This window comes from Lindgomyces ingoldianus (genome assembly GCF_010093535.1).
Source record: "Lindgomyces ingoldianus strain ATCC 200398 unplaced genomic scaffold BDR25scaffold_4, whole genome shotgun sequence".
In the NCBI taxonomy this organism is placed as follows: Eukaryota; Fungi; Ascomycota; class Dothideomycetes; order Pleosporales; family Lindgomycetaceae; genus Lindgomyces; species Lindgomyces ingoldianus.
Window position 1 is genome coordinate 1166649 of NW_022985165.1, and position 10940 is coordinate 1177588.

General features: G+C 41.1%; 2 protein-coding genes across 2 annotated transcripts; both read left to right on the plus strand.

The window, feature by feature from the left end:
• Positions 1-6772: 6772 nt before the first annotated feature.
• On the plus strand, positions 6773-7864 carry BDR25DRAFT_350174 (uncharacterized protein; the record flags this gene model as incomplete). Its single annotated transcript, XM_033694656.1, has 6 exons — positions 6773-6798; positions 6937-7041; positions 7338-7394; positions 7420-7455; positions 7531-7554; positions 7615-7864. 6 exons carry the CDS (start codon positions 6773-6775, stop codon positions 7862-7864), a joined length of 498 nt encoding a protein of 165 aa, XP_033552738.1.
• Positions 7865-9012: 1148 nt separating this feature from the next.
• On the plus strand, positions 9013-10179 carry BDR25DRAFT_379493 (glycoside hydrolase family 7 protein; the record flags this gene model as incomplete). The annotated part of the gene is made up of 2 exons (XM_033697611.1): positions 9013-9864; positions 9995-10179. The coding sequence occupies exons 1-2, from the start codon at positions 9045-9047 to the stop codon at positions 10177-10179; spliced, it is 1005 nt and encodes a 334-aa protein (XP_033552739.1). The 5' UTR covers positions 9013-9044.
• Positions 10180-10940: the final 761 nt, after the last annotated feature.

Genomic DNA, 10940 nt, shown 5'->3' on the forward strand with positions numbered 1-10940 from the left:
TAACTATGCTTACTACACTTAAAGTATTAACTTTTTTTTTTATAATTTTTACACTTTTTAGAACTAACTAAAGCATAATTTAAATTAATTTTTATTACATTAAAGTCCTTATTTGTAACTGCGCTAGTTTAGGGGTGTATTAGAGCTTATATAAGGAGGAACCTTATGTTATTATTATAGGTAGTAATTAGGTTTACATACATGTTAAGGTTATTTAGAAGGGGTTCTTTTACTATAGCGTGTTACAGTTTAGTTAAGAGGGAGTTATATAAAGCTATAATTAAACCTATCTTATTTAGGCCTATATTAGATGCAAGTTAGCAGAACTTAGTAAAGTATAAAGTAAAGCTTTTTTTTTTTATTATAAAGTGTTTAAGTAACTTAGGGCTATTAACTTTTTATTTAAGTCTTTATAAGTTACTTATAAAAATGCTATAAATTAATCTAAGTTAATAATATTTTTATTTATTAGTAAGTTAATTAAGGCTGTTATATTATAGTTAAGTTAAAAGTAGGCATATAGTAACTAAAAGTGTTTAAAGGGGAATTAGTCTACATTTTCTTTAAGTTTATATTAGAGCTTATGTAGAAAAGAAGGTAGGTCTTTTTATTTTTTATTAAATAGTAGGGGATTAGGAAGTTAGTTAGATTTTATTACTAAGTTAGAAAGGTTATAGGTTATAGGTAGTGTTAGGTAGAAAAAAGTTAAGCTATCTTTAAACTTCTAGGTAGGCTTTAAGGCTAGTAAGTTTTTAGTTCCTACTACTATAACAGAAGTTAAGGTAGAAATAAACTGCTTAATAATATAAAGCTATTTTTTAAAGTTCTTTTAAAAAGCTTTAAAGCTTATAACATAGTAGCTTTTTTATAAAGTAAGCGCTTTTTAGAAAGCTTCTTAGCTTACTTTAATAGCTTAAAGTTATGTAAGTACTAAGCTTATTAGATTAAATTTAGAAGCTATTCTTAGCTAAAGTTTTAACATAACATAATGTTATAATTATGTATAAGTAAGGTTATAAAGCTTTATAGAGGTCTAGTTTAATTACTACGTAAGGTATTATAGTAGGTATAAGATATTATGTAAGGAATAGAAAGGTTTAAAAAGAAATTAGTAATTAAATACTTAGCTTAAAAGTCTAAGCACTTTAAGTATAAATTAAGCCTGTTCTAGGTTTAGTTAGTGTTAAGGCAGTTTATGCTTAAGTTTATGTCTATGTTGTGTTGTGTTTATGTCAGACGTGCACTAATAATACTCTAGTACGCGTCTAATATAGTTATGTCTGGGATCCGGGGAGGATACTGTAACATAAGGTATCTATACTTTTTAGAGAAAGTAGTGTTTAATGTTATAATCTTTACTTTAAAAAGCACTTAGGTCTTATAGTATTCCTAAGGAAAGGTAGGACAGATAGTAGAGGCTAATCTAGTAGGGTGTACAGTCCTACGTACAGGCTAATAGGCTAATGGAGGGTTCTTTAGGTAACTAGATTGTGGTTTGTCCTATGTGCAGCAGTAGGGAGGCCAGGGTCAAACAGTCCTATTAGATAGGGTTAGAGGTATATATAGTGTAAGATATATAAATAGTATTACAGCTCTTTAGAAAGCTAAATGCTACTTAGTCTATGTAAAGAATAAACTAAATGTTAAACACGCCTCTTAAGAGTTGTTCTACAAGGGAGTTATATATAAGTAGGGGGGTTACTAAGGCGAGTTTAGATAAGTTTAGACAAGCTCTATAAATTAGCCCTACTGCTAACTTGTAAGGCTTGCTGGGACTTGCTAAGCTTCCCTAGGCCTCGCGTCGCGTGTTCCTATTGGACGACGCACTCCTCGGGCAGCTGTGCTGCTTCTGTAACCTCCGATTGATCCATAAGCGAGCCCTGTCCCAATTCAGCTAGATTGTGGAGCACTGCTGGTGGAGTTACGCTGGTCCAACCGTAGACCGTAACACATAGCACCTTACTTAGACTCTAAGGCTTTAAGTTAAGGCCTAGAGAGAGAAGGGCAGATGTTACAAGTACTAGTTAGGCTAGAGGAACATGCAGGTCTCTAACTCTATAGAGGAAGAATAGACTAAGGCTAGTAAGAGCATCCCCTCTAGAGATTATGTTACGTGATCCTCTAGAACAGGTATAGTGTGTATGCAAGAGTAAGAAAGTAATTATAGAGCTTAGGAAGTAATTACAGCAGTTGCACGCTAAGGTGTGTAATTAAGTCTTAGGTTTTGTAATTATTATTACTACTTTTAAGTATATAGTCTTAACTTCCTACCTTTTATAGAAAGTTATAGTTATTCTTTAACATAGAACATAGTTCTAGGTATGGTAATATATCTAATATCTTTTCTAACTAGAAGCGTGTGAAGACTATTCTTCTATTTATAATAGTATAAACACATTAGTTATTTAACTCTCTCTTTACTCTAACACTATTCTTCTTATCTTCTACCTTACCTCTGCTCTACAAGGATTGTACAGGGGACTGTACACCCTCTAGACACTGTTGTAAGTTAATGCATAAGAAAACATATATTTTTCTAATCCTCTTCCTCTTCTCTTCTATCTCTACTCTTAAAGACTAGTTATTAGCAGAAGGCACCTAGCAATAGGAAAGTTAAGGTAAGATATTGTAGCAGCGCCCTGCCTGCCAAGTTAATACTATCAACTTTCCCTACCGTACTAAAAAGTACGCACGAGAATACTTAAGCTAAGTATTCTCGCATAGTATAATATATGTATAGAAAATGCTAGGGCTAGCACTAGCACTAGCGGTTGCATCTAGTCTAGCCTAAACCTCTTTAAGCAAGAGAAGGCCACGTAGCTAACTGTGTCTACCTTATTATAGTAGCTTTTTTATAGCTATATAAGCAAAATAGCTATTAGTTAAAGAGATTAAAAAAATTAACTGATTACTAACTTAAGTAATATTTTAAGTATACTAAAAACATAGTTAACTAAGCTATATATATTGCTGCTAGCTAGCCTTCTTATTAAAAATTAACTTCTTAAAAAACACTAAATTCTTTACTACAAAGAATTTTATTAAGTTATAATAGAAGTTATAAAGATTTTTATTTTAATTAAGGAAAAATACTTAAACTATTTAGTAACTTTAATTTTAGCAAATTTAGTTAAAGTAAATAAGGTTACTAAAAAAGGTATTTGTTTATACACAGTACACGCACCGCTCTAATCTACAAAACGGTATAATAGACATTACATAACCTAATCACGTAGTAGTTGTACAGTTCCTGTCTAGACCTTGGCAGAAGAGATTCTAAAACATAATCTCCTCCACTTAAGAGCTAGATAGAACAAGAATAAACAACTAATAACCCCCTCTTATACCTATAGACTGTACGAAAGTGTACTTACAGAATCGTACAAAATGCCCGCTCACTCCGCGCCTAACTGTATAAGAAAGTCTATTTAATAGTATGTTTTTTTTTTTACTAATTCGTACTAAATAACTAAGCTTGCTTTAAATAAGTGCTTTTATACTGCTATATATCTATATATTATCTATTATATTATGTACTATATAGTTACTATACTATTTTTAATAGTAATTACTTAAAGCTTTTTTCTAAGCAGTAAAAGATAATATATTTTAATATATATATATAATTAGATAGTCTATCGGTGCTTCTAGTAAGTGCCAGAGGCTGCTAAGTAAGTAGTGGGTAATAAAGACTTTATAAGCTTAAAATATTGCTAGAAAACATATTTTAAATATTAAAACATATCTTTATTATTGTCTAAACAAAAAGTATACAAAGCGACTAAATCTTTACTAAAATTAAAAAACATTAAGTACTTATAAATTTTATAGGTAAAATTTTAAGTTCTTATATAAATTAAGTAGCAGAAAGCAAGGTTTACGGTGTTGCTAAGACATTGCACAGATTAACGCGCACAATAAATCTAAGCATACTAACGGCCTAAGGTGTCCATTTCTCCACCCACCCGTGGACATTTGGGGCCAGCGGGCAAGGTCAGCCGAAGGTAGAACAGTCCAGAGCTTGGAGAGGACAGAGACCAAGCCCCCCGCATCAGGCCTATTGACCTTGTTGGAAAGAGTAATACTTTTAAGATTCCAGAGACAAAATAAATACCGCAGACTCTCAGGAGCTCATTGCCGTTCTGACTTCTGGGCGACGCAAGAAGCATTGCACTTACCTACTTACCCAATTGATCGTTGCGAGCTTTTCATTTGCTTTAAATTGGTTGCCTTGATTAGGGCTGCTCCAAGACCGTTCCAGACTCGGTCGCGCAGAAGGTACCGCCGAAAAGGAAGACATAAAGAGCGTCCTTTAATAAATCGATACGTAAGCGGAGTATAAGCATCAACAAAGGTTATGGAGCTCGTTTCTTCCAAACCCAAAAAAGCCCGACGTGGCAGACTACCTCACTTTTCCACATTCGTTCCTGTACTCATAATCCCAACTCATGAGATTAAGAGAACACGACAACTTCCCTACCACTTGCAAGGAGTATTAGGCACTAACTCCCTTCATTTCTTTTCACTAGCGTCCTCCTCTGGGACCGAATGGAAGCGGGACATGGCTCTCACCGGACAGGCGCCCGGCTTCAGAATCCCGCTCTTCCTCATCCTTAACGTCTTCACCATCACTCGTCCTCTGGAACCAAGGTGAACTGTGAATAGAGCACAGCACGTGACATCCCCTCTTTCGAATCCCATTCTTCCACCTCATACTCGCCAACATCCTCATCCTCCTGTCAGTTTTCCTTGCTTCCCTCCTCCTCTATCTCATCATCACTACACGCCGCGAGCCAAGTATTCATACGATAACCCGTCTGCTTCGCAAAGGCCACCGCCTCGTTCTCCTTCTCGAAACCTTCCCACATCGCAAAACCCTGTTTACCCCTGACGCTCTGGCGCTCTGCGAAGCGCAGACGCCGCCGTCGACGCACAAAGCGCATCTTCTAGTGGCTCCGCTCGGCCATATTCCTGAAAAGCTAGTCGAAGTAGTCCGGAGGCATCTATTTGAGACCGTGTCTCTTGCGGTACGCCTCGAGCTCGGCCCGGCTTTTCTCCATCTCCGATTCATCCTGTTACCAGAGTCAGAACGGCACACACAGAGTCGCCGACTTATATTTCGCTGAACAAATCTGTGTCACGACTTACGGTGTCCAAGCAAAACTTGTCCCGCGTCAGAGAACGTAATGTATCTTCCTCCTTTGAGGTAAAATGAATGACGTTGGGCAGATTGCGGCAAAGTTGGCCACCTGAGAGATAGACTCCATCAGCATCTCGTCTAAAGTCCGAAAAGTCCGACGGGGTGACCAGCTTAAGGATGGCATAAAGGACGGAGGGTTGGATAGCTAGATCCGAATCAAACAGCGCAGCTCATGCACCCTATCAGAGGCATTGCCGTAAGTTGTGATGCATGGCGAACTTTGCTCGCCGACACCTCTTCAGGGACGGAACGCTTATTACAAGCCTACATTTCCTGCTCTGAGCGTGTGTATCATTCACTGGTAGACTCGTATCAGCTGCAGTCCCTACACCGGATGAAGAAGCGTTAGGAATACGTTACCACCTCGTCCTCATACTTGCTGGCTCCATGGTCGGTGTCAGGGATCGCGCAGCGTCCGCTGGAGAACACTCAGGCTTGATAATTATATGGATGCTAGACTAACATTAATTACTGGGCACTAAAACCTTAAAGTCTCAAGGTAGGAGGAGCGATAGGAGGACCAAGGCATAGGAGATAGTACATACTATAGCGGAACGTCTCTACCACATTGCATTGATTCCAGTGGCATGGGACGATCCTTATCTTAGTACTTGATCTCTCCCAGTTTTTTAAAGAAACTCCCAAAAAATAATCTAACGATCCAACCCTGTTTGGCAAGTAGAGAGATGCCATGGATGCAATACCCAGAACTGTAGGCGTTGATCTTTTCCTTAACCCCTATACACCTTTATACTGTTCACAACGACATTAACTCTGCCGTTGTTAGGTCTGTATCTAAGCTATTATTCACACATAAACTAAGGATATTTTAAGACCTCTGCAGCAAGGAGACAACAGCTTAGCTTAAAAACTAGAATGCTTCTTAAAAGTTAGAGAAAGGTGGAGTGCCAAGCTTGCGAGAGCTCTAGTAGTTGCTTAAGAATTTAAGAGTCTAAGGGACGAATTCGCTGGATCTGGTCGTCAAACTATTGGTGTTTCTTGCCTAGATTTCTAACCTCTAAGTGGTTGTATTTCTTATGGAAGGAGTGTTGCTATGCTTCTAGCAGAGCGTTAACAGTTTTAATTGTCATGGCTACTACCTCGTTAGAACTAAAGCCTGGGGGTACAAGCACTTAAGATGTGTGCATCTTAAAGATAAGGCAACTAAAAGCCTAAAGATCTGCAGCGCAGGACAGTTAGTACCTAAAAAGCAGCTTAGGAGTAAAGAATAAGGCAGGGGTTCCTGGTTCTTTAGGTACGTTGTCTTTAAAGAATGCCTTACTAAAGTTAGTAATAAGGGCATTACTTAACAAATGTTCTATGTTAAGTTAAGTGTAGTTAAGTGCGTTAAAAACACGCGTTAGAGCGAATACTAGTGTAGGAGTTCCATCTAAGAGTAGCAGCAATGCTATCTTAGGTGGTCCTAAGTAACAATAGATCTTATCTTTTGTCTATTATTAAAGACTGGTAATCTTAAAAAGCGCATTAGAATCTGTGAGGTCTAGATTTTAGTAAGCGGAGGAGTCCTATAAACATTCTAGGGCACTTACTACCGTAACATACACCGGACTTATGAAGGGCTACAAGGCCTTCTTCTGGTTTCCTGGCCGCGGCTTTAAGAAATAGCAGTAGAGGGCGTTTGCAGTATAACGTAACATGCTTAAAGCTTAGCCCACTAAGGTTAAACACTAAGCATTAATATGTCACGGTTATGTTACAGCTATCCAACCCCTGAGTACCCTAAGGGCTTGGCACGGGGTATATAGGCTCCTCGGCCTCCGTACCTCTGCCTCCGACCCTAAGGTTTACTCTCGTTACCCCCTATCCTGCATTCCCTCTCTGTGACCTGTGTTTCCTGCTCGATACCTCTCACATAATAGAACTTATTAGGTCTGCAGATTGCAAATGTTTTGCAGAGGTTAGTAAATTAAATGTTTCCTAGCGTATTATTAAAATGCTCTAAGACTTTAACCTTGCAATCTAGAGCATTTGCTTTTAGGATTTTAAGCGCAACATATTAACTTGGTCTAGGTCCTAAGCTAGCTAGACAATAGCGAAGCCTTTGTTTCTAAGTTTATATAAAATTTTAACCTGTATCTAACTATATTGCCTAGGTTAACAGGGTGATACCCACCAGGCCTGTACATATTCACTTCCTCGACGTTCTCGAAGACAGGCATCTAAAAAGCGAACTGTCGGGAGCGTTGTGATGGCGGTAGTGGTGGGGGCGGTGGCGGGGGCAACCTTGTTCGCGAGTCATCAGCGCTTTAAGAGATCATGCTTGAGCGAGGATAGAGCAACCTAAAGGAGCGGGACTCTTGAGTCTTTAGAGGTTGTTGGTTTACAAGTATTAAGTTTGATTAAAAAGGGCGACAGAAGGCACAGGCTTATAAGCGCTTCCTACCCTGTGAGAGCGCAAAACCGCTGTCTCGCACATGCTGGTGGATACAGGCCTCTGCACTTTTAAGGCCATTTAAGGTCATTGAACTCACAATTATGCAGCTCCATGCTGGTGGTGGTGGTGGCAGCGCTGGTAACTCTTGTTGCAGAGCGGAGCATTCTTTTTGGAGTATTTTTTCAGAGTTGTGGCTTGACGATATGAAGCTAATCAATGCCTGTGGCTGGTGTCCGAGAAATAATTTTTCTGGTAAATTACGGAATTAGGGGCTGGACCGAATACTAGCGGCCTCTGAAATAGAGTAAAAGCATTTTAGATAACGCGGTTTAGAGTAAGGATATATTACGATAATTTTATCTTCTCGCCCATATCTCTCTAGCTCTTTAATATATTTCTAAATATAGGCTAACTATTTCGCTCGGTGTCACGGGAGTGACATATCAGCGTTCACCATTCTGTCGCACGCATCATGTCACGTGATTGCCACGTGACTGTGTTTCATATTTTCCCTTTCTGACAAGTCACCTGATGTTTTACCACATGACTTCACAACAAGTCACGTGGTTTCTCTATTAGGCCTAGAGCCTCTCGCAATCCTTTTACTACACCAACCCTACTCTTGTATTTAGCTTCTTCATGCAACGTCTTGTTAGTTGAATTGATACATTCATCACGAAACCATCTAGCTAGCACAGCTAGCTGCTAACCACGTGCATCCTACAACTGCTTCTATGCGTTCCGTGACCCATTGCCTCGCAGCATTCAATATTTAGCCAATACTAGAGCTGACTTCCAGCGGCTAATTTTATATAGCTGGCCAAGTTCTAGGGCATCTTATAGGGCGGCCTATTTCTGGGACATCGGATGGCCTAGTTCTAGGCTACTTAACCTCTTCAACAATGTGGCCCGTTTCTAGGCTTCCTTGCCAGCTCACCCTTGCAGTCCTCTCTCTCATGAAGTTGACGGGAAACCACAACAGGATTTTCTATAATCGGGGCTGGCTAACGGAGTTGGGATGGGAAGGTGAGTTGGAAAGTGAGCAGCAGAGCTGTGGCGGTGCAAGCTGAGCATCCGGTGAGACGAAGTTGAGCCAGGAGTAATTCTGCTTATAAATCTGCGATACGGCGCTAATCAAAAGGGGAAGTGGGAGGAGGTCAGTTTGCGTCTGAGATGCGCGGGGATATTGTACGATAAACAGCCAAGCCTATCTAAAATTGGTTAGTATTAAGAGCTGTTTATCCTTCAATCATAAGTGTGTAATTTCAGTTTACGATTCAGAATTGGTCGAAGATCATTAATGGGGGTTAATATATTTAACATATCACCCACATTGTGATCGGTTATTAAATGATTAATAAATGGGTGCGGCTGTTAAAACCTGTCTCCCATCCCACACTTTCTGAGCTGTGCACCAAACTCCTCATGTTTTGAGGGAATTCCTAACGCATGTATTCCAACCTCTCATCCATCGTCCTGGTAGCCTGGCTGGCTCGCCTAGCCATGGCCCAAACCTCCGAGGAGCACCCCTTGCTACTGACCTGGAAATGTACTACCTCAGGAGGCTGCGTGCAACAGAACACTTCCATCGTGCTTGACAAGGACTCCAAATATGCCAAAAGTACCGCAGGCTCGAGAACGGCAGCCGACTACGCTGCCATGGGAGTTTCTACCTCAGGGAACGCCCTGACCCTGGCTCACTACGTCAAATCGGGCAGCCAGCTCAATCCCGCGTCTCCGCGCGTTTACCTCCTGGGTGACGACGGCAAATATGTTATGATGAAGCTTCTCGGCCAGGAACTCTCTGTAGATGTTGACTACTCAGACGTGCCTTGCGGGGAGAACGGCGCTTTTTATCTATCAGAGATGGCAGCCGACGGCAAGGGTAACGCTGCAGCCGGAACCGGCTACTGCGACGCGCAGTGCCAGGGCTACTGCTGCAATGAGATGGACGTGCTCGAGGCCAACTCCAGGGCAACAGCTATGACAGGCCACCCATGCAATGGCAACAATTGCGACAAAGGTGGCTGCGCATACAACCCATACCAGAGCGGGCAGCGCAACTTTTGGGGACCTGGCCAGACAGTCGATACGTCGAAGCCTTTCACGGTCATTACGCAATTCCAAGCCAGCGGTGGTAGGCTGTCGTCCATCACGCGCAAATATGTCCAGAACGGGCGACAGATTACCAGCGGTTCGATTTCCAACTGTGGCTCCGAAGGGTCGACTGGTGGTCTAGCCGGCATGGGCGCGGCTCTTGGGCGCGGGAGTAGGTGGCTACCTTGCACTGTACATTTACTAAATTTTCAAAACATTCTCTTCCCAAACATCCTCTCGCTAAGCTCTTAGAGCTTAGCGCGCTTTTCAACGAATTCACCTGCTGACTTTAAACTTTATAGTGGTGCTGGCAATCAGCATCTGGAACGATGCTACACAGCAAATGTCCTGGCTTGACTCTGGTAACAATGGGCCTTGCCGCAGCGGAGAGGGAAGTCCATCCAACATCCAGGCTCAGCACCCTGGCACTCACGTCGTCTATTCTAACATAAAATGGGGCGACATCGGATCTACCACCAGAGGATAGTTCTGGAGACCATCGGGACGTGCATCCGACGCATCTGCCGGTCTCTGTGTACAATACAACTGGGAGGCCGGACTACTCAAAGCACATATGGTGTGGGGAAGCTCTGTATTTACTTTCCGAACTCTAAAGTTTAAATAGATGGAAAGTGTTAGTGATATAGTCTTTCCTTGCCAGGGGCGAGGGGAAAGTAACTGTTGCGAAATCGAAATCTTAAAACTACCACTACTACCACTACACTCTATACTCTAGGCAGTGCTAATGTAAGGCCTGATGTCCCAGAACGGGCCAGTATGGCCTCACTTGGCCTGTTTGGAGGTCACATGACCTGTGCTTCGTATATAAGTGTTACGATATCTTACCTCGACTTTCCTATTTCTAGGTGCCTTCTGCCGGTAACAGGTCTCTTTAGGAGATAGGTAGGTAAGGAGAGGAGAGGGATGGGATTGTGACAGGGTGTGTCACGTGATACTTCAACTTACAATAGTACTTAGAGGGTGTGCAGTCCTCTGTACAATCCTAGCGAAGTATTAGTAGAAGAGGGAGGAGGAGGGTAAGGTAAGAGTAAAGAGGGAGTAAGATAACTAATGTGTTTATACTATTATATATAGAAGAATAGTCTTCACACGCTTCTAGTTAGAAAAGATATTAGATATATTACTAACGTACTTTACAGGCGAGTTGCTTACACACCTGAGTTGCTTACTTTTGCTAAGACTACACCCTAACAAACTCTATTACAGCCTATAATAACCTGCTCTAGC